Genomic DNA, 24002 nt, shown 5'->3' with positions numbered 1-24002 from the left:
GGCCCCGCCGCCCCGCGCATGCGCCCCGCCCGCGGCGCGCGCAGTTCCGGGTCGGGGCGGCCATGGAGGCCGGGCAGGGCCCCGGGCCCGGCGGCGACGCGGCACAGGTACAGGCACAGACATAGGTACAGGTACAGGCACAAGCACAGGTGCAGGTACCCCGCTGGGCGGTGGGGCTGCGGCTGCTCCTGCTCCTGCGGGGGGGGCGCGGCGGGCTCGGGGAAGGGCGCTCCTGGCAGCCGCTCGGGCGCCCCTGCCCTGCGCTGTCCGCGGGGACGGTGCCCTTGAGGCCCTCGGGGGCCGGGTGGGGGGTCGCGGCAGTAGGTGAGGAGGTGTTCGTGTCGGAACGTGAGCCAGCAGTGTGGCCAGGTGGCCGAGAAAGCTGTGCCTAGGTCAGAGATAGTGTGGCCAGCAGGACCAGGGAGGTAACCACCCAGTGTACTGGGGAGGCCGCACCTCCAATGTTGCGTCCAGTTCTGGATCCCTCAGTTCAGGGAGGACATTAAGGTGCTGGAGCGTGCCCGGAGAGGGGTCTGGAGCACAAGGCCTGTGAGGAGCGGCTGAGGGGTTGAGGGAGCTGGGATTGTTTAAGCTGGAGAAAAGGCTCAGGGGAGACCTTTTCACTCCCTACAATTGCCCGAAAGGAGGTTGTGGCAGTGGGGCTCAGCCTCTTCTCCCAGGCATCCAGTGACAAGACAAGAGGAATGTACTCAAGGTGTGCCAGGGGAGGTTTAGGCTGGACATCAGGAAGATTTTTTTCATGGAAAAGGTGATTAGAAATTGGAATGAGCTACCCAGGGAGGTGATGGAGTCACTGTCCCTGGAGGTGCATAAGGAAAGACTGGATATGGCACTTAATGCCATGGTCTAGTTAACAACTTGATGCTGAGCCATAGATTGGACTCGATGATCTCAGAGGCCTTTTTGAACCTAACTGATTCTGTGGCTGTGTTTCCCCAGTGCTGGCAGCCTTCTCACAGCTCTCCCAGCTGGCTGGTGGTCTGGAAGGACCACAAGGCTCTCTCGGTGGGAGGGGGTCACACACCCCAGCACAAACCTCTTATATGGGGGTGAAACAGCTGGTCGGCTCTCAGTGAACACGTGTATGAACCAACAACATGTGTTGTCTTGTTGAAACCCTGAGAAATACTTTAAAAAGGCACCTTTCCGATTTAATCTGTTTGGAAGGCTGGCTGCAGGGAAGACAGGCTTTTCTAGAGGAAGAGGAGTGAGCTGAGTTGGGATCTGACTATGTACAAAGTGTTTTCTGCTCTCTCATGTGATTTATAGAAGCATTGGATTTTTTTAATTATGTATTTCATGAGACATTTATGGACAAAAGCCACCAGTTTAAGTGTAGCTGTGTGAAAGCACAGCAACTACAAGGTATGAAAGTTAGACATTAAATTTTTGATTGAAAAATCCCCCCCAAATCTTTCTCTTGCTCATTCTTTTCTCCTTTATTTCTCTAATGAAAGAGGGAAGTACCTAAGCCTTATGTGCCAACAGAGGAGGAAAGAAGACTCCTCAAGGAATGTGCTGAAGAAAGTGCCCGGTATAGAGGTAAGTTCAACTTGCTGGTAAACGTGTTTGCTTTTCTTCCACCCTCAGCTTTTGCTGTTACCTGAGGCATTAAGGAAGGCCTGAGTCAATATATCACAATGGTGCATTCATGTGGTCTAAAATTGCATCCCAGTAAATGCTCATCCATGTAGTATTTACCTTTATTAAGAGTTTGCAGGGCAGAGTTTCATAAAAAGCACAACATAATTTCTACGTTTTGTGCTTTATAACAAGATCCTTTCATATTTTAAGTTAATGTGCTTATAAAAAGTCTGAAAATAGATCTAATTAATGAGTCTCTTGTTTATGTTTCTGATTTTTTTTTGTTATTTCTACTTTTTTTTTTTAATTGGTATCCTTATGAAGAATTGTCAAGAGAACAGTGTATAAGTAGTCCCTCAGCTCAACTTTTGGACAAAATTTCTGTGTCTCTGCATAGCCAGATGTTTAGGCACAGTTTCTGTAGTCAGAGGGTTCAAGGCATTCTTTGTTCTTGTACACCTGGTCACGACGTTTGAACAAACCTTGTGGGGTGATTGGTACCTGCTGTTTTATTGATATTAGTGAGCTACTCCTGATAGGTGGCTTGATAGAAACCAGGTCAGATGAAGAATTTAGCAGCTGATTTGCTAAATTTAGCACACTAGGGCTCTGATTTCTCCTGGAATTCAGTACTTTCAGATGCAGCTTCTAAGGAATTGTGATTCTGAATTACAGTTCTGCTTAGTCTTTCTCCATTGCTTTGGCATTCTCCTGCTTTTTTACAAAATATTTGGAAACCTTCAGCATGTTTACTAAAACATAGCCATTTTCTTTATGTTTTTATGAGTGAAAAGAGCCAGGTCCATTAGTGGTATGATAATGATTGGTTATGGCTTATTGATAATCTGTTCTGGGGGACAAAGAGGGGAGGGATTTGTTTGCTGTTCCCGGGGTGTTTTGCTGCTTGACAGACTAGTTTCTTGAGTTGTTTCTCTTTAGGGAGCTGCAAGAGCAACTGAGATATATTTTGGGGGGTAGAGGGGACTGTACTGTGCTGTTCTCTCGCTGTGATTGCCTAAAGCCCATCACTATTTTCTAGATCTCCTGTCTTTGTTTCCAAGTTCTGTGTACAGGTTCTAGGTTGTTGTATTGACTGTATTAAATGCATATTGCTTGAACTTCCCTTTGCAAGAGCTGTGGGCTGCCTGTGTGTGCCCTGAAATCCTCACTTTGTATGGTATTGGTTTTTGTTATTCACTGATGTTACTGTCAGTTTGTGTATTTTCAGTTTGTTTATTCAAATTCCAAGCTGAAGCAAATTTTTACCCAATCTTACAAACCCTCTGTGTATTGACATAGTTCCTATTGGCAGCTGCTGTTGGCAGTCATTTCATAATTCAGTTTAATATTTGCTATACTGAAGTTACTAGGTTTTAATCATATTGTCATGCAATATAACTTTTAGCACTGTTGAAAATTCACACTACAATCCTTTGTACTTTTAATTGTTGTTGCAGTAAAATCAAAAGTGAGCAATTCAGATCTATAGAAGACCCTGTGAGACTTAGCTATCAGACAGAAGCAGCAAAGAGCTCAGCTGCTGCTGGCTGACAGGGAGGAGGTTTACTCCCCAAGAATTCACAGAGTAGGAATTCACAGGACTCTGCAGGTGCACGAAAATAGCCAGGATGAAATAATATAAACATGGGACTTGTGAGAGATAGGTTTTGACCAATTGAAGTTTCTAGCGTGGTGGTGTGTAAGTGTTTTAGCCAATAAGCTGTAGTCCTAACCCTATATAAACTGTGTGCTCTGCGTAATAAATGTTCTTCACTATGAATCTCATAGATTGTGTGGAGTCCAGTTCCTCCGCCGTTTATTTTTAGTTTACTTTATTTAATCTTGGTAACAAAATCAAATTACACTGACAACTTTTTTCCCATAAAACCATTTTGATATTCCCATCCTTATGTACTATTGATATATCAGCCTCCCATTATTTCCTGTAGATCTATTTTGTTCCTGAAGCAGTAAAAGTACTCTTTGCCCATAGCAGTGAAAAGCACTGATTTTTTTTATTTATTAGGTTTGTTCTGGATTTTTTTCCCCTCTAATTGCATAATTATTCATCTTAATTTTTATGTATGAATGAAATTTTCACTTAGTTTCATTTCAGGTCACTTAAATGCTCACATGCGAGCGGCTGTTTCCAAGTGTGTAACCTGTCTTTGGTGTCTGGAATATTTGTGTTGGGCCTATAAATAATTTCAAACTTTTAAGAGTTAGACTGAGGTCCTCTGTAATACTTTCTTTTGAATGCATTTTTCTTAACACACCCTCCCTCTCTTTGTTTTTTTCTTTTACAATTCAGCTTCAAATACACTGTCATTTTATATCTCAGATAATCTAGACTCTAGATTTTGGAAAATCTAGGTCTGAAATCTTTAAAAGCATGATATTTTTAATAGGTTGGAAGATTTTATTTTCTATTTTGAAGTGTTGCTCTAATCTTGCCTTCAGCCAAGGAACTAAGACCTTTTTCTTAAAAGTGACATCTAGTCGCATTTACTTCAACATGCTGGTTGGACCCCTTACCTAGTTTAGAATTGTCCGAATTTGTGAGGGAATAAACTGTTAATTTGCAAAGTATACCTTATTACTGTGACAAATACCATTTGTCTTCAGGTATGAACTTAATTAGTAAAACGTAGTGCTGTTGCAAAAATTTCTCTTCTAGGCAATTACAGTCATTGAGCCTTTTTGTAACTTCACATTTTCAGACTTGCATAAAATTAAATTTCATTATGGCATATCTAAATCTTTTATGTAATTAACTTTAGTTTTCTGTCATATTTGTTATTTCATTGTCTCTGTATCTTGTGTAGGGATGGTGGTCTTTATGAATAATTGCAGAGTTAATTTTCCCAATATACTAATTATCAGTGCTTGAAATAAGCATCCTGTTGTTTCTTGCCATCTGCAAATACTGGTTGCCACCTGAAGTCTTTCACTATGGTAGAGATTGATGTGATATGTTAAGCTGATTGCAAATGCATTGATGATCTTCAGTGTTTGTCGCCTTCTCTGCATTCCTGACCCCAGCCCCAAGCTGACCCACAAGCTTCCAGAAAAGCTGCTCCATTCTTTAGTTTGCTGGTGAATAAAACATGTTACCTATTTTTAAACAATTTGATTTATAGCTCTAGAAGAGTTAAACTTTTTTCAAAATTCTTATGTTAAAACAGTGTCAAGACTTCTGCTTATCAAAAAATTTTAAAGGCACTGGCCACTATGTGAGTGCCTTCTGTCCTAAAGAACTCTCTATGTCTCTCTAAAGTTCTGCACCTTGATGCTGCAGCATTTGTAGCTACAGCTACAGACCTGGAGCCCTGTCTGTGGAGCTTCATACCATCTCATACTGGCTTTTGTATTTTAGGAAGCATGAAGTCTAATGCAGACAAGATGATTCATGATTGGAGTTGGACCAAGGGTTGGACTTGATGATCTCGGAGGTCTTTTCCAACCCAATCGATTCTATGACTCAATGGTTACCAGTACTGCATAATTTATAGTAGGTCTTAAAAACTAGAATTGAGAATGTTTTATAATTTATATACAATTTGTTTATTCTATATCTCCTTATATTCTTATGCAAGTGAGCTTAGTAAGGCACAGCAGCTGGCATTTTATAGCTTATTTTGTTAAGTGTAATTGAAAATACTGACAATCGTATTTTAAGCAACTTCTTTTCTTTTTCACAGCTTTTCCTTTGGCTGCAGTAAGCATGCTTGGAACTAGTTTCTTAATTAGAAAAGGTAAAGTGGAAAAATACTGTGGTTTCAGTTGGATTTGCTCAGATGAAATATATTTCTGCTGTTAGTAAAGTTACTGTGATAACGTCTAATCTACTTGTACCTAAGGAAGTTCAGACTCTGCAGCTATGTGATTTGCAGTTCCTTAAAATAAAGAAGGAGCTGAGCTTAAAATCAAGTTCATGTGCCTTTTATGTTGTGTGACAAATGCAATATCTCACTGATAATGAAACAATATGTTCTACAGTGTGTAGTAATACTGTGATTAAATATGATTAAAGAGATAATTCTTAGATTTTTTTTAATTTATGGGGAATTCAGATGTTAGTATAAAAGAGTAACCTGCTACCTACAAACACAGCTACAAAGTAACCTACAAACATAACTACAGTTGAAGGTTTTCAGCTTAATTCTTAACATCTGATTAACTGCTTTGATCTTCATTTTCAGGTGTTCTAAGAGATAGCTCAAGATTTGGCTCTTTTATGAAAGTTGCGTGTAAGTAAAAGCTACATATAAATTCAGTTTGTATTCATGCCTCATGTTCTGGAGTCTTACACAGATGTAAATCCCATGAAACTCGCCAGCTGCTGACTCTGGCTCCATTCTAGTAATCTTAGAATATCTCAAGTTGTTGAGGACCCATGAGAACCATAGAATCCAATGCCTTGCTCTTCACAGAACTACCTAAAACTAAACCACATGACTAAGAGTGTTGTCCAGATCTCCTTGAACTGTCAGACATGGTGCTGTGACCACCTCCCTGGGGAGCCTGTTCGAGTAACTGACAACCCTCTCAGTGAAGAACTGCACTTCCCCTGATGCAGCTTCTTACCTATGGCTGGTCACCCAGCAGAGGAGATAAGCACCTCCCCCTCTCCTGCCCATCTTGAGGAAGTTGTAGATGTAGACTCTGATGAGGTCACCCTTCATCCTTCTCCAAGCCAAACAAACCAAGTGAACTCAGCTGCTCTTCATAAATCCAGTCATTGAGACCTTTCACCATGTTGGTGATTGTCCTGTGGACACATTCCAGGAGTTTGATGTTGTTCTTATATTGAGGCGTCCAATACTGCACACAGTACTCGAGGTGGAGCCGCCCCACTGCAGAGCAGAGCAGGACAATCCCCTCCCTCAGGCGGTTGGCGATGCTGTGCCTGATGCCCCCCAGGACACGGTTTGCCCTCCTCGCTGCTCAACTTTCCCTCAACCCAAACACCCAGGACTCTTTCCAAAGGGCTGCTCTCCAGAAATGGGTTCCTGGGAAAGTCATCAGGTTCAGCAAGTCCAAGTCCAAGGTGCTGCATCTGGATCAGGGCAATTCCTCACCTGTGTACACAACTGGGAGAAGAACTCATTGAGAGTAGGCCTGCAGAGAAGGACTTCGGGGTTCTCATGGGTGAAAGTGTGGGTGTGAGCCAACAGTGTGCTCACAGCCCAGAAGGCCAATGGCATCCTGGGCTACATCAAAAGAGGAAGGACCAGAAGGTCAAGGGGAGGTGATTCTACTCCTCTACTCTGCTCTGGAGTGCTGCATCCAGATGTGGGGTCCTCAGCACAAGAATGACATGGACTTGTTAGAGCTGGTCCAGAGGAGGCCATGAAGATGACCAGAGGGCTGGAACACCAGTGAAGACAGGCTGAGAGAGCTAAGGAGAAGGGAGGGCTTCAGGGAGATCTCATTGAGGCCTTCCAGTACCAGGCTTATAAAAAAGAGGGACAGCAACATTTTACATGGACAAGGGTCAATGGTTTTAAACTAAAAGAGTAGAGATTTAGATTAGATGTTACGAAGAAATTCTTTACTGAGGGTGGTGAGTGAGGCACTGGACAGGTTGCTCAGAGAAGCTGTGGATGCCCCATCCCTGGAAGTGTTCAAGGCCAGGTTGGATGGGCCCTGAGCTACTTGGTGTACTGAAGGGCATCCCTGCTCATGGCATCAGGTTTGGAACTAGGATGATCTTTAAGGTCCCTCTGCAGCCCAAGCCATTTCATGATTCAGTGATTTATGCACAGTCTTTGAATTTCTGCTGTATCTTTTGTACAACTTTTGTTTATAAGCTTTGCATAAATTTGCTTGATAAATGTAATGTAATCCTTTAAGATAAAAACACTGTAAATACAGCTTACTTTAAATTCCATTGCCAGAATACACCCACCCCTCCCTTCCTAATTCCGAGGCCTTTTTTCATGTATCTCACATGTCCCATTCAAGCTATTTTAATTACTTTTTTTCCCCTGGACATTATGTATGCACAATTGTAGGAAAACAGCAATTTCATGTGAATGATTTTTGGATTAGGTATAATCAAAAATAAATTAATAAATTAAGCTTCTCAATGTAATACAGGACAGTAAAACAGGAAGTTGCCCTCTTGCCAATCTGCCCAGATACAGCCGGTTTACTTCAGTGGGAAGAGGGTAAACCCCATGATTCGTGGTGAAGGAAGTGTTGTTTAAGCAGATAAATGAATGTGAGAGACTGGGGCTCCCAGTTGTTTATGCTGTTCTGCTTATTTTCTCTGAACACCAAACAATGGTATAACACAAACATTTCTAATAAATAATAGAATGGTAATTTCCCTGATCACTCCTACATATTTCTTGTTACGGGCCACAGTCCCTCTATTTAATAGAACTAATTTTTTTGAAATCAGAAAAAAATAAGGTGCAGATGGACTGGCCAAGATGTTCTGCCTGTAGGAATTACTGCACTTTCCTCAGTAATCTAGGCACTCTTAAAAATTTACTGAAACCTCTACGTAGTCATGGCTCATGCGCTACATTGACAACATCATCTTCAACGTGGCACGGAGCTATTGGCCCTCTATCTATCTTTGTCTAAAAAGGGCAACATCCACATGTACCTCATGTTAGTCTGCAGTGGGACCTGGCCTGTTTTATCCATCTCTAATCAGCTTCTCTAAGATCTTGTCACAGTGAATATGGAAAAAGCAGAGAAAAATAATACCTAATTTACTGTGCTAACTTCAAAAATAGAATCATCTGACTGTTCTGTAATAACAGAAACCAAATATTTTAGCCGATAATTACTTTGAGTGAAACATCCTCCACAAAGGTGCTTCTACTTTTTTTGACTGGAAGGCCTCAAGAAAAGACTCTCATTGTAATTTATGCAAAAGTTTAATCACCTTTTCTGCTTAGCTTTATCTTGCTAAATATTTAGTTTGAATTCTTTTTAGGCTCATTTAAGGGCTTGTAATTTTTCTCTTTGCCCATATTTATAGTATTTAAGGTGTCTTCTCTTATTTTTTTTTTACCTGATAAAAAGCTAAACTCTTACATTTCTCATTTGTAAATGTCACTCATAATTGTGGCTGTTGTCTTTTTCCTTGGAAACATTTTTAACCTCCTTTTGAAAATACAGACTTTAGAACATAAATCACAATTTCAGTACCAGCACAGCAGGCTAGGGACAAATCCCCTTTTACATTGATTCCCAGACAATGTCATCTACAGTGTCAGAATTGCAGATTCTGTGTTAATTAACTCTTTCTTGCCTTAAAGATGATTGAGACTCTTTAGTCTTTATATTTAGGGAATACTCATTGCATATGAAAGAAGAGTCAACAACAAAACTGTTAATTGCCATGGAATCCTTCATACTCCATTTGACCCACTCACAGAACTTGAAGGAGCCAGCTGATGGAAATCATGTTTTAAGCCCAGAAACAATTGTCTTGATAATTTAGTCTCATGTCTGAGCCGCAGATGGAAATAGCTCAAGCACTAAATTGCAGGTGTTTGCCCAGTGATTGCAAGGGTTTAATTAATTCAGTTGTTTACCCTCTGGCAACCAAACCATAGAATCCTCTTCAGAAGATACTGAACCTGATGCTAAGTTTAGACCTGTCTTCATACTAGTGAAAGCCTTCTCAAGATCTGACTGTTCTGATGGATTAAATTAGCAGAATAGACTACCTTTATTTACTCCTGTGTTTATCATGTTTGATATTTAATTGTGATTTCTGGTTCTTGGGAAAAACCCCCGATGCAACTACTTTTCTTTTTCTGTCACCTTTTATTCATCAAGTACTAGCTACAATCATCTGATGTTCATGCCATGTTTAAATCATTGCTTTCTGTCTGTTCAGCTGTTGCATTTGGGTTTAGTGCCCTTTGTCTCTAGAAGAAGCAGGGATGATTACTGCATGCTTTCGGTTTAGTTCTGAACTGTTGGGGTATTGTCTTTCATTCAAGATACTGTATAATTTCTTTGAAGTTACTGTTTTAAAATTATGTTGAATATTATGATATGGCTTATAAATCCATATTTTTTTCTTTTTAAAAAGTTGCTGGAATGTGTGGATACCTGGCTGGAAAGATATCCTACTTGCCAATCTGTAGTGAGAAATTTAAGAAACTGAAGGATTCCCCAATAGGAGATGTTCTACGACAAGCTCAGAGACATAGCTCACCTAAGTAAGAATTTAATTCTCTCTTAAAATTTAAAACTTGTTCTTGAATAGGACATTTTGAACATTAGCAGATCAAGACTAGTTTTGCAGCTTTCAAAGGCTTCCAGAGCTGTACCTTCCCTCATTCCCCATTACCCCAAATCTACCACTTTCAGGAAGCTGTACCTGTATCAGCTGGTGAGCCATAAAACAAGCATTTTGAGCTCTCTGCATGCAACTAATGGCTTTGAGGAGTAGGAAACGAAACATGTTACTTAGCAAACTGTATTCCTTGTAAATTAAGAGTTTTTCCCATGGAATTTCCTCACAGCAGTGTGACAGCACAAGTTGCCTCCTTAGTTTAGAAGTAAACTAACTGAAAAGAAATAGTGTTACATTCTGGAAGTTTTTCCCATAGTTCAGTTTGATTCAAGTAGGAAAAGGGTGGAAATGATTTCAGTGTTTATCAAAGGAAAGAGCTCAGTAAACAATATCAGTGCAGGAAGAAGCATGGCGGTCAAACTTACTGCTGTTTGTTCAAATCCTTTACATCTGTAACAGCATTATGCTGTACATGTGAGAAACTCATCAGGTTCTTAAAACTATTTCCTGTTTTCTTCCAGAATGTTTTCTCCCTCAACTGATTTTTAATTGCAAGCTGCTTTCAGAATATCTCACTTAAACCCTTGATTGAAAACTGGGAGGATAGTTTGGATAGTGAGCAGCAGTCCTCCTATGTATGTGCTAAGATTTGTTAAATGTTTAAAAAGGATTTGATTACATTCCTAAAACCTTTATAAATTCAGATTGATGACAGATTTTTATTTTGTCTGCAAGTTTTACCTTTATTCTGAAATGTTTATGGTTTTGTGGCACCAAAAATAGTTGCAGGAATTACTTCTTCATACACTGACTGTATAGAATCAGCTGAATTGGAGCTGGACTTGTCCCTTTACCGCCTGCAGTTTCTAATATGAAATTGTCATATTCATTAACTGTGTTTACTCTGTGTGAGAACTTAAGTGCCATCATCTGCAGCACCAATAAGTCCCTTTAAACTTTAAGGGCCTATTCTTTTGTATCTGTAAAGTTTTATTTTTTAAGTGATAAATTCCCTTTTCTTGGTTGAATGATTAATTCAAATTCATTCCAATTGCATTATCCATATGTGCTACCCTTTTAAGGTGGCTACAGAAACCATTACACTTTCATGTTATTATGTGTCTATTAAGTAATGTATTTTAGTAGTTTGATTTGCAGATAAAATTAGTAGGGAGCTAAAAGATTAGATAGTTCTTTAAAGTTGTATTTCCATGTATTTAAAAAGCCTAATTGAGGCATTAAAATGGCTTTGCTTCTTATGTTTGTCCTGAGAATAAAACAAAGACTAATTGCAAATGTTTTTCATAGGAAGCTAAGCAGAAATTAGAAGTAAAAGATAAATACTCTAGAGATGTTCTAGTGGCACCAAGTGGTGGCATTCTTGGTAGAGGGACATGTTGTGTACTGGTTTGCAGAGCCATTCTATGAGAATAGCGAATGCTTTAAAATATCCAGCACCAGTTTCCAGAATATTCTTGATATGATTTTACCTTTCTATCCCAAGAGAAAATTCATTAATGTTTCTGCAGAATTCAGCAACTTGATAAACTTTCATAATTTAATTTCCCTAAGACAGCTGTTCATTCTCCTCCTGCTGGTCGATACTGATCAATTACAGCAGCTTCTGGTGATGAAGGGGTTTAAATTGCAAATTCTTCCTAAAGGGTCTTTAAGTCCAGTTCCTACTACCACTGGTTACATGGGCACACCCTGTACTATTTGTGTCTGATGCAGGGTTTTTTCCTGAAGATTCCTTGGGGGAGGGGGTTGTCATTTTAGTCTTGTAAAGTGCAACATGCTTAGTCTCTTTTCTCTCCTGTTCTAGAGATCTTCAGGTATGAGTTAAGATTCTGTGAGGAAGGGAAGAGTATTGGGGAAAGGACTATGGAGATCTTTGCAATGTAAAGAAAAACACCCAAAACATCCCATTTTTTTAAGACTTTTTCAGTTGGAAACAAAACCATTTAAAATAAAAGAATATTTTCTTGAATTGCACATATTGTTACTCTTACAGTTCCATTTTTAACTTTAGTATTTTTGTATTTAATTGTATTCTTTTCCAGCCGTTCCAGTCGGAAATCTGAATTTTCAGACACACCTTTTCAGTCATTTACTGAATCTTCTTCTCCAAGAGCTGAATTCCCACCTTCTTCCAGCTATTCAGATGATTATAGCTCAACAGACAGAGCCCTCTCAAGTTATGAACCCGTTCCATTCAGTGCTTCCCTGAATGAATCTTCACCTACAGGAATTACTGATTACACTGTTGAAGGTGAGTTTCATCTTAACATGCAGCAGTTTGTACTACTTTGTAGATTCTTGGCTTTTTAAAAGGTACTGCACTTATTAAACTCTGTATTTTCATCCCATGCAAATATACATGGTACAATACAGTGGTTGTGAATGAAAGAGCTTGAAGTTAGCAGAATTGTTTTTACACAGAAGATAAATGTGTTATTTTATGTAACTGTAAACTAAATTCAGCAGTTTTTCATGTTTTGTAGCTCTAATTGTAAGTAAAGATCCTGATTAACTGACAAGGTGTAATCAGTTTTAGAACTAAACCTGCAAAAAACTCAGCCTGACTGGAAGTTCTTTTTGATTGCAAGAAGGGTGAACACACCACCCTTTCACTGTACTGGATAAACCTCAGCCTACCAATTGCCTGCTGGCCCTTCTGAGGTGATTGCAGTTTCACCAGCCATGGTGCTGTAACTGGATAGAGCTATAGCCCTGTGACATTGAACTTTTTGTTTGTTTTTATAGTGTGACAAATATTTCAGTCTCCTGGGAACTGAATAGATACTGTGTTCTGTGCAGCAACAGTCTCATTTTCTCACAGAGAACCACGGTGGTTTTAGGGTACTGTCCTGCACAGCTGTTCCCTGCCAGCATGGACTGTGCTCAGCTGTTGCAGGGGAAACACGGGATCCTGAATTCAACTGTCTCTGATACACAAAGCTTGAAGTTACTGTCAAATGCAGAGTTTGTTACTTTGAATTAGTTTGGATTTTGTCAACTCCTTTACGAAAAATGTTTTATTTCACAAAAAAAGCACCTTCGTGCCACTTTATTACAATAATAGGAAAGTATTAGATGTAAATGTGTCGAGGAAATTGTAATTGCACTTCATCACAAATATCAGTAGTTGGAAAAACCTTAATTATAGAACCAAGATTCTGCATTATAAATGTAGACAGAAAGATCAAATGTTTATCAGGTGACAGATGATGGATACTAGTTCTTTGAAAGCACAATTTAAATTTTTAATGCAGACCCTTGAGCTTCACCGAGGTCAGAAATTATATATATACCAAACATGGTTATCGTAAATTTTACATAAAGTGACCAGAACTATTTTATCCATCAACTACCACATGGATGTTAGAATTTCCACTGGACAAAATTAAGAAATTAATTAACTGCCAGTCCTTCAAAGCAGTTTGACAAAATTTAAAGGATAGAAGGAATGGATTTATTGAAGACCGTATACATTCTCTGTTGTATTTAGAATTGCAGCTGTCATGCTCCTTTTCATTTGGGATTGAGCAGTAATTCACTGGCATTCTAGAACATGTTGTAGCCAAATTGTGGTGTTTGACGCCATATTTAGTATTTCTATAAGTTTGTTTTCTTTTCAGAACCTGCTCCAATTCCAGAAGAAGGACGTAAAAAAAAAGGCATCACATATGAGGAATTAAGGAATAAACACAGAGAGACATATGATGTAATGCTACCACCAAAGGCAGAAACTCCAAACAAGTTTTCAGAGGCAAAACCAGCTAAGGAAGGTAATAAACTGATTTACAGAAATACTTAGTAAATTCAAATATTAGCCATAATGTTAAAAATGGTTGCAAACACAAGACTTCATTCTGCATACCTTTTAAGTAATTTATTTCTGCAGTATCTTCAGGTATCTCATATGTGATTTGGTCTGTAGTTTATTTCAAATTAATCATATTTTTTCAGAAATACTGAACATCCGTAGCAAATCGTAATTCCTTTCTCTAGCCATGTTGCTTGGTGCCAGACTGAAAAGCTCATAACTTTTGCTTGATTGAGTATATCGAGCACCCTCTTTCAACAAAGAATTCTCTGAGCTCAGGGCTGTACTGAAGTTTTAGCTATGAGAGGGGGGGTGTATGTTAGATAGCATTGTTCTCTCAAAATAGAGCACATGGTTGATGGTTTTGAAGGGGAGGGTATTTATTTTTATGAATTGTTTCATGTGGAATTACTGGATTTCTATAGAGGCATTGTTTGTTAGAGGCTCGTTTTCTACATTAAAACCCAAAGGAAGGAAACTGTATTTGGCAGCAATATTGAGATTTGTTTTCACAGGGAAAAAGAAAACTTTATAGAGCAAAATAAGAATGCAATGTCCTGAAGAATAAGATGCCATTCAGACAACTTTGTTACTCAATTTTTTGAAAAGGAGACACAGAAGCAATTCATAATTGCTTGCTCTAGAACTTTTTCGAATTTAATGTGGCATCTGTGAAAACAATTTTAGCAAGATGAATGTTTTCCCACTGAGCACACTGCTGGACTAGTCACCTTGAATTGTTTGGGTTTGTATGCAGTGCCCAGTCTTGGCAGCCATGGTAAAACAAGACTTGTAGGAACAGCCATCATCTCCTATTAGGCATAATGAGTGATAAGTACAGAAGAGTGCATTAAAGTAAAAAGTTCTGAAGCAATAATACTAAGATTTGGAACAGAGCTGCTGAAGTGTCCGTTTGATGCTTGTGAATTACTTTGTCCAGGTCATCTGTCTTTGGACATGTGCAGTTTTGAAAGAAAACCTATAAACAATTACTGTGGAATGATTTCAATCTGTTATTTCAAGGATAAAAAGCTTTTTGTCTTATCACAGGGCTATGCCAAATGAGACATGAAAAAATTACTGAATCTGTGGTTTCAGATTGCTTTTTAATTCCATCAGCTGGCACTTCATGGATTTACACAATGTTTCTTTTTCAAGATACTTCTCCATAAACACAAGGCCTAGAAATGTCACTTGAAAACTACACACAGAAATGTTAAACAGCATTCTACAAACCTTGCCATATTCCATGGCAAATCTTGTGGCTGTGAAATAAGAATATGAATTTGTTATTTTTAGTTATTCGAGGCCTGTAAAAGGCACCTACAGGACGGACGGAGGATCAGACCCAGCCAGCACAAATTTGGGAGGGGCAGGTCCTGCCTGACCTGCCTGATCTCCTTTTATGACCACCTGGTGGATGAGGGGAAGGCTGTGGATGTGGTCTATCCGGACTTCAGCAAGACCTTTGACACTGTCTCCCCTAACATGCTCCTGGAAAAGCTGGTAGCCCACAGCTTGGACAAGTGTACCTTCTGCTGGATTAGGAGCTGGCTGGAGGGTCGAGCCCAGAGAGTGCTGGTGAACGGAGCTGCATGCAGCTGGCGGCCAGTCACCAGTGGTGTTCCCCAGGGGTCTGTGTTGGGTCCAGTCCTGTTTAACATCTTTACTGATGATCAGGATGAGGGGATGGAGTCTACCCTTAGCGAATTTGCAGATGACACCAAGTTGGGGGGGTGTGTCAATCTGCTGGAAGGCAGTAGGGCTCTGCAGAGGGACCTGGACAGTCTGGATGGATGGATGGATGGGCTGAATCCAGTGGTATGATGTTTAAAAAAACCGAGTGCCAAGTTCTGCACTTTGGCCACAATAACCCCCTGCAGCGCTACAGTCTGGGGACAGAGTGGCTGAACAGAGGCCAGGCAGAAAGGGACCTGGGGGTTCTGATCAAAAGGAAGCTGAACATGAGCCAGCAGTGTGCCCAGGTGGCCAAGCAAGCCAATGGGATCCTGGCCTGTATCAGGAATCGTGTCCAGGAGGACCTGGGAATACCAGTCTAGGAGGACCAGGGAAGTAAATTCTTCCTTTATACTTGGCACTGGTGAGGCCACACCTTGAGTGCTGTGTCCAGTTCTGGGGCCCTTAATTTAGGAAGGATATTGAGGTGCTGGAGTGGGTTCAGAGAAGGGCAATGAGGCTGATGAAGGGACTGGAGCACAAGTCCTGTGAGGAGCAGCTGAAGGAGCTGAGGTTGTTCAACCTGGAGAGGAGGAGGCTCAGGGGGGATCTTACCTCTCTCTACAACCACCTGAAAGGAGGTTGTAGCCAGGTGGGGCTTGGTCTCTTCTCCCAAGCAACAAGCCTTAGGACAAGAGGATACATTCTTAAGCTGTGCCAGGGGAGGTTTAGGTTTGACATTAGGAAGAAATTCTTTACAGAGTGTGTGATCAGACATTGGAATGGGCTGCCCAGGGAGGTGGTGGAGTCACTGTATCTGGAGGGGACATATTTAAGAAGATGGTATTTAAGAAGAGATTTGGATGTGGCACTTAGTGCCATGGTCTAGTAGGCAGTGTGGTGTTTAGTCAAAGGCTGGATTTGAACTCAGGGGTCTTTTCCAACCTAGTTGATTCTGTGGCCTCTTGTCTTGAGCTGGCAAAACGCCAACTGTCCAGGACAGAGTGAAAAGGGTTCCTCCTCCCCCCAACCAGCTAAGGGAAAAAGAAGTGGGAGAGGAAAAAAAACCCTCAAACCAGGTTTATGCTGAAACTAACTATATGTATTTATACAGAAAAGAGAAAATTAAAACTTCAATATAACACACACTTACACAAGTTATATATAACAAGAAATAACTTCCCACTCCCCAGTTAATACAAACCCATTACTCTAAATCTGTAAGTACTCTAAAAGACACCCTGCAAGAAAGGGAAGGTATAACAACAAAATATTTCTACTTCCCTGAATTCAAACAAAAGGCAAGTAGCGGCAGCAGGAGCAGGGGCCTAGCAATAGTAGGAGAGCTGCAGCGGTCCTTCTTCTACTTCAGCCATGAAGGAACTGACCAAGCCACTCCCATACACTGGATTTTACACCCTTTGAGATGATGTAGTATGGTATGGAATACAATATTACTGGCTAGAAGAAGTCAGCTGTTAGCTAACTCAGCCCAGCTCAAATCAGCTGACAATCCCAGGCCTAGCTGAACTTTAAAACCTAAATTTAGGCCCATGTGGCCAAACCCATAACACCTCTATAAAATGTTGATCAAATAATGCATGCTGTCTATTTTATTGCTGTGTTCCATTTGAATGCTGTACTTGGGCTTTGAGAATAAAAACTACACTGAGCAGTGCATGAGGTTTTTAAATCAACTTTTTAAATTACCTCTTTGTATTTTAGGGTAAAAGAGTAAGGAGGGAATACAGAAATTCAGAAATGCTTTACTTGTGGAAGTACATTTAAATCTACTGTTTGGAGAGCACACTGATACTGTGGGCTAAGATCTGATTTAGCTTCTTGTGTCACACTAGACATGTTACTTGCTGTGTGCCTGTCACTACCCCTTGGTTCATCCTCTTCTCTCTGGTCCCTGGCAAACAGGAGACAGTGATTTCTGCCCTCCTTTGCAAGGACAGAAAGGAAACCAAACCATGTTTAAACCAGCTTTAAGAATCCCTAACTTCCGTCTGCTGATGCTTCTCCATTCACTGTAGCTGCACAAAGACATGCATGTGCACACTGAGCTAGGTTGGCCCATTTTCCAGGGAATGAGTGCAGCCTGTTCAGCTGCCATGATCAAGAGAAATGGAAGTCAAATCATACTTGGAGAGAGCTGCTCCTTATGCCTCACTGCACTATCAGTCACTCCAAAGAGGTTTGTCAGGACATTATGATCAGTTTGCTGATAGCTCACTGAGCCAAGGACCAGGCATTCTATTCTATTCCACCGGTTCTGCTGCTGGTAGTCAGTAATAAACAGTGAGCTTAGTCATTAACTTGCAAGTAGATTTATACAGGGGTGCCTGACTGGTGTCAGCATTCCTGCTGGATCTTGTAGATCCATCCTTAACCTTTTCAGTGATGGCAGTCAATTACAGTCTGCTTTGCAGCTCACTTTTAAGAGAGTCCATTTTCACTTTCTGGTCGCTCAGTTACAGGTGACATATTTCTGAACAAAGCCTATTTTTTCGCTCTCTGACTCACTCCTGTGCTAAAGGAAGCTGCCAAGTAATAATGGCTGAGTAGTTTCCTAGTAGGGATTACTGATTTCTGTGTTTGTCTTTGAACATGTTTTTAACTATCCTGAATCCATCCAACTGTACACGTAACAAGATTATGTAGCCTCATTATTTATTGTAACATTCCTTGCCTGTTTCCTCCAATTGTCTTTGTTTTATCCACATGTTACATTTGTTTAAAAGTAATTACAAATTCTGTAGAGCAGGAATTAACACAGTAGGCCTCCTGACTGAAAATTAATTAATTAAGGAATAATGATTGACAAACTCGTCTCCCTATTTATTCAAAAGTAGCTTTAATTATATGTCTATTATGCTGAGTGACACTCTCCCCACTCCCCACTTCAAATGACAGTGCACTTCTTTGCAGTTAAACTATTGTATGTGACTACTTTTTTTTTCTTTTCTTTTTATAGTTAAAGTAAATAAATATGGAGATACCTGGGATGAGTAAGAGACAAATGAAGAAACGAAGAAAATTACCTCCTATCTGCTAACTTGAACTTCATCTAGATTAGTCACAAGTATCAGCACCTATGGTGTGCTCTGCCAGGCACAGCTATTAATAAATGAGAAGAAAATCCTGACTTTTCAGAAGATTAAAAAAAAGTATTTATGCTTAATTTTTTTTAATTTTGCATAAATGGCAAATGAGGCTATTGTGACGTGTCATGACTATAAAGAATTTGTGCTGTTGTTTAAGAATGAAAAGGATGAATGTATAGCAGAATGTAAAAATACATGTAAATAAATCCAATCACATGTATTGAGAAGGGAAGAATATCAGAATCTTCTCAAATTTTCAAGACTTGCATTAAAAGTCTCCTGTAGAACTCATCTCTGACTTTGTTTTGTGTGAAAGTGATGTGCTGGAAACTTCAAATTGTTGTCATGCTTGGTTTGTAATGTCAGGAATATACTGAGCTATTCGGGGGGAAAGGGCCGAGCAGCTGAGCCAGGCACAGAAGTAACCATGTGAGTTTTCTCCAAACTGCTCCATAGTGCCAGCTGTATTTTCAGACCAATACACTGACTTGCCCACAACGGGTTTCTACAGGTACTCGTTTCCACAGAAAGTGATTGAATGAAAATGGCGGTATTTAAAAGAGCTACATTTAAGTGCAAAAGGCTGAACCTGACAAACTTTGGTAAAGTTTGAACAATATCTTGACTGTTAATACTAGTCTCTGTGTCTTTAGCCTTATTTCTCAACTTGTGCATGTAGTGACAGAACTCCCATGTTTATGGAGAAAAACATCCCAACTAATGAAATACTGTGTTACTATGATCTGTAAGGAAAGAGCTACACTAGTAAATCTGTGAGGGATATTTCCTGATGCGCTTGCATCACCTGCCCTGCCTCAGTCAAAATGTTGCCTTTACTTAGGAATTCTCGTATTCTCACCTGTGCATTTTCATCCCATATCATTGTGTTTATTTGGGAGTTTTGGCTATAAGGGAGCAAAAACCATGATGAAGTTAATAACATAAATTGATTGCAGGGGGTGTACAGAGCAGTTGGCTGAAGTGAGGAGGAAAAAAGGGGGGAAGAGGAGGATGCTTAAAGAACCAAATACTACTTATAATAATCAAAACAGGGAGATTGCTTTCAGAAAAGCTGATCTAAAAAAATGAATGTGCTAATTGGATAATGAAGTTGTATCAGAAATTTACTGTGTAGAGAATGCTTCTCATGGCTGTGATGAGTGGACTCTGAAAACACACACTCTGCTAGAATTGCATTGCTGTGGTTTTCAGTGTGCTATTCCAAAGCTGATTAGCTTTATCAGGAAGATATTTAGAGTTTCTTAGTTGTGAGTTACCCTGCAAGTAGCAAGAAGCAGAAGATTTAGATGATCATAGTGAAACAGATTCCTATGATGGTGCCTTCCTGCAAAACATCTTGCCTCAAATTAATATTTTTGGGTGGACAAGCACACCATTTTATATAAATTTTATTAGACTTTTTCTTCCCTTAGAGGAGAAAATAAAAGGCATGCTAATTAATGTTGAGGTAACACTGTGTATAGGACTTCTAAATTGAATGTAAAGCTTTCATTCTGTTGCATTTAGTTAATATCTCTCAGAGGACATGCTTTTTTAATACTTGGGAACAAGTTTGGTTTGTCATCAAACAATTTAAAATGCTTTGACTCTCCATCAAATCCTTAATATTAAATGCAGGAGAGTTCACAATCGTAGCTGGTAATTTAACAGGGTTTTGGGAACTACTGTTCTGTCCAAGTTGGATCACGTTCCATTTGCTGTGACGTGTGTGTTGAGCCCCTGATTAACTAAACAGCCTTGGGAATTCAGTCTTCCTTCCCTTTTCCTGCACATATTCCATGAGTTCCATCTTGTTTCAAAGTGGTTTTTTACAGTCTCAGTGACTTCATAGCAGCAACCCAGTCACAAATGAGGAGCTTGCTTATACTGCATTTCCATGACTTTGGGGAATTTTTAACTGAATCCCAGTGTCTTGGAGCTGATAGCAGGATTATTGTTGCTGGAAGATGTAAAGAACTAGCAGGAAGGGAGAATGTGTGAAGAAAGCATGACAGATCCTCTCATTTTCTGTTTACATGTATTTCCAGCTAATGCATGCCATATTTTTCTTAATTCATTTAACAGGCCAGCTGTTTTACTCAAATAAAGATCCCTCACTACCCTGCAAAAACACAGTAAGAATTCACTTTACATTATAACTTGTATTTCCAATCATATATTTTTACAATCTGGCCTAGCCATAAAGACAATGGCATTAAAAAAACGTGAAGTTGTCCAATGGGCCATCATACCTGTATGTTTGTCAATAAATCTGAATTAACTCAATGTTTATTGTAAAGCTGAGCAAATTTTCTTCCTCAAATTTTAACTACATAAAAAAATTAGCTACCTTAAATCAAACACCAGGAAATGAGTCCAAATGCTGCACTATGAACACTTCTTAAAAACAAAACAAAAAAACCCCGTAAAATAACAGTTTTAACAATTTCTTAAAACTCTTCAAAGTGAGGAGGCCAGTTTAAAGGAGCAGGTTGCCTTGTCCACAAGTCAGTTTTTACTAATGTGCACGCAGAGAGAAAAGAGGGCTGCAAAAATGTGTCTCAGCTCTTTTATAGCTGGTAAAGCTCTACTAAAAATCCTGGTCCTGAATGTTTTTGTGTTTCCCTATATTAACAAGCATGTTTAAAGCCCCAAGCAAGTATCAATATGACCCTTCCAGAGGTTTGTTCCTACTAAAGTTGTTTGGAACACATCTACATGAAAGAAAAAAGTGTAAATAGAAAGTGATTTGATTTGCTTAATGAAAGTTAAGCCGATTTGCAGAATCCTGGACAAACCATTAATATTCCAGACTGAACCCACAACTTTCTTGCCTCCTTGAGATTCAAGAAGAAATCCCGACTTGTCCACTATTTGCTGGAAGCTAAAAGACCTGTTTGTTCTCCTCATGCTGGACCCTTCAGCGTGTGGCCCTGCGGGAGCACCTTGTCCGGCCGCAAGAGGCACATCCAGCTCAGTTCCTTGAGATTGTAAGATACATGGCAGAATGGCAAGACAGAGTTTGAACATAAGGTCATGTCCTCTGTTTAGCAGAAGCATAACTTTGCAGAGCTAAAAAGCAGGAGTCTGGTATGAGCTACTTTCATAATGTGATGCCACAGTAAACAAAACAAGGAGGTATGACAAAGACAGACACTGCACATAAAACATAATCAAATACAAATTTCACTTAGCCTTGAAAGGCGAAAAAAACCTGAAATTGAAGAAGAAATTGAGAGTTTGATAGATTTCCTTTGCCAAAGCTGGAAGTAAATTATTCAGGTTTAAAAATCTATAGTGTATAACCTTTATGTTCTGTTTTTTCCAGTTGCTCAGTGGTGATGTAGGACTCCGTTTGCAGGATATGCAATCTTGCCATTACTAGCTTCTAAACACCAATATTTTAAATTAATTCTGTACATGGAATGCTATACATTCTTTTCTCCCCCCTCTAACCTATAGAGGAAGCATGTTTCCAGTGCATTAGATTTTTGTTTTTAATTATGAATCTAAAATAAGTTTCTGTAAAAATCTAATGCCAACATAAATCATTTTGTTTGGCTTAATTCTGTAGTTTAATACCATTGCTAACCTTCACTACTTTATGATAATTAGCATTTTAAAACAGTGCAAGTGATACAGGTAAGGGTGAAATTGGTTGCAGCAGCAAATGCCTGAGCATCAGTGGATTATTAACAATGTCGAAATAATTTTCTAAATAAGCCATGCTAAGGAGAAACCACTGTTTCTGGTGTAGTGTCATGCACTCAATGTATATGGCTGTGTGTTTGCGTTGAAGAGCTCAGTGTGTTTTTCAGGGTCCCCTGAGGATTTGATGAAGGGCTGCATTCATGTTCCCTCACTCACCCTCTGCATGCCAAGAACGAGCAGCTGTCCTCCCCTTTGAGGCTGCGCTGCGGACACGGGTCACGCGCCACGCCAGGGAGCCAGGAACCCCTTCAGCCTGCCAAGCTCCCACTGTGCCAGCAGGAGCCAGGAGAGTGTGGAACGGGAGGAGGCTGAGCTGGTGCAGCAGCTGTCTGACCAAGTGGCGGCTGCCCACTGGAGCTGCCAGCTGTGAGCAACGTGGTGTGAAACCCACCTGTGCCTGACAGCAGGCAGAGGCAGCTCCTGAGGTTACTAATAGATCTACTGGGTCAGTGGAGCTAATTAGGGGAATGGGAGTGAGTAAATGGCAAGCATTTGCTGCTGGGAAAGGTTTCCTATTTGTGTTTTGAAGTACTACAGATGGGACGGCATAGTTTGGGCATGTCTGGTCCAGCCACGTCCAACCTCAGCCTGCAGCTGATTGAGGGAAAGGCAGGTTTAAAATGTGCCTCTGGGGGCAAATATGAAAGGTGTGTCTTGCTCTGAAATACCTGAGTTTGCCAATGTGCCTGAGCAACAGAGCAATGCTGCAGAATGCTCAAAATGCACATAATTGAGAAGCAACACTTAAAAGGTTAGTGGGGTTTTTCTACAAAACAAGTTGGAAGTGCCATTGTTCTCAGTCTGCATGACAAAGACAATGGGGAAAGCATCCATTCCCACCTTTAGAACTGTTTTACCCTTCATCTGCAAAGAAAGTCACTATACTGTAATTAAAATAATTTAAAGATGTGTTTTCTCAGGAATCTTGAAGCTTGTGCTCTCTGCACGTTTCAGTTTCCATTTCTAGATATGAGCTGTTTAGTTCAATTGGCAAGGCTCTTGACATGTTTTTTCAATAGTTGTATGAATGTGAGAATCACCATAATAGTCACCTCTATCTCCCACACTGGCTAGTGATCCTTCTAGAAGGAGATCCTGCACCAGTGCACCCTCCTGCCTTGCTCTGATCAGAGCTAAGTTTCCTTACACAAAGGTTTGGACTGTGCAAATGCAGATGTTTCACAGCCACCAAGTCTCTGTGTAGGTCGTGCCTTTTGGAGCTGCTTTGTTTGCTTTTACCATATCCTGTGGCAAGAATCCCCCCAATGTAATTGTGCTGTGTAGAGTTTCTTTTCTGTTTGCTTTAAATCTGACTTCTCTGAGTGATGACTAGTTTTGATTTTACAAAACCAGCAATTACTTGTTCCTATTCATCTTTTTCACTGTTACAGATATTGTAATCCTCATCTTGAGATGTTTTCAGCCTGGAAAGGGACTTAGCTCATCCCTTGTGAAGAAACCACTTTGTCTTTCTGATCATTCTATTTCTCCTTTTTCTGTATCTCAGCTCTGCTGTACACTTTCTGAGGTACATTGGAAGCACCACAATAGTCAAGATGAGGCCATGCCACAGATTGCTCTGTACTGTAAGTCTACCTCTTCCTCATTTTTTTTTCCCCAGGAATTGTTAATGTTCTACTTGCCTTTTGGCTGTCATAGACCACTGATCTTACGTCTTGCAACTATGCAAAACAACTCCAGCTCTCTGTACTGAGAATGTCAGAGTAATTTAAAACCATCTGTGTGATGCAGTTAGTATTTTTCCCCATGACTATGGCACTTATTAGTCAGCCTTCCA

The 24002-nt window shown here is 40.1% G+C and overlaps 1 protein-coding gene across 1 annotated transcript; it reads left to right on the top strand.

Annotated features, from left to right (window-relative positions):
* The first annotated feature begins 6 nt into the window (after positions 1–6).
* Positions 7–18784, top strand: OCIAD1 (OCIA domain containing 1). The gene is made up of 8 exons (XM_071556525.1): positions 7–107; positions 1479–1563; positions 5307–5360; positions 5808–5855; positions 9671–9800; positions 11941–12149; positions 13519–13668; positions 18364–18784. The coding sequence occupies exons 1-8, from the start codon at positions 63–65 to the stop codon at positions 18399–18401; spliced, it is 759 nt and encodes a 252-aa protein (XP_071412626.1). The 5' UTR covers positions 7–62; the 3' UTR covers positions 18402–18784.
* The last annotated feature ends 5218 nt before the right edge of the window (positions 18785–24002 follow it).

The sequence above is a fragment of the Pithys albifrons genome, chromosome 5 (genome assembly GCF_047495875.1).
Source record: "Pithys albifrons albifrons isolate INPA30051 chromosome 5, PitAlb_v1, whole genome shotgun sequence".
Classification (NCBI taxonomy): Eukaryota; Metazoa; Chordata; class Aves; order Passeriformes; family Thamnophilidae; genus Pithys; species Pithys albifrons.
The sequence above is the reverse complement of the archived record's forward strand: the minus strand, read 5'-3'. Positions and strand labels throughout refer to the sequence as shown.

Coding starts and splice junctions, on each gene's coding strand:
- OCIAD1 (XM_071556525.1), top strand. CDS start 63: ATGGAGGCCGGGCAGGGCCCCGGGCCCGGCGGCGACGCGGCACAG. Junction 108..1,478: donor CCGGCGGCGACGCGGCACAG/GTACAGGCACAG, acceptor CTCTAATGAAAG/AGGGAAGTACCTAAGCCTTA. Junction 5,361..5,807: donor TAGTTTCTTAATTAGAAAAG/GTAAAGTGGAAA, acceptor CTTCATTTTCAG/GTGTTCTAAGAGATAGCTCA.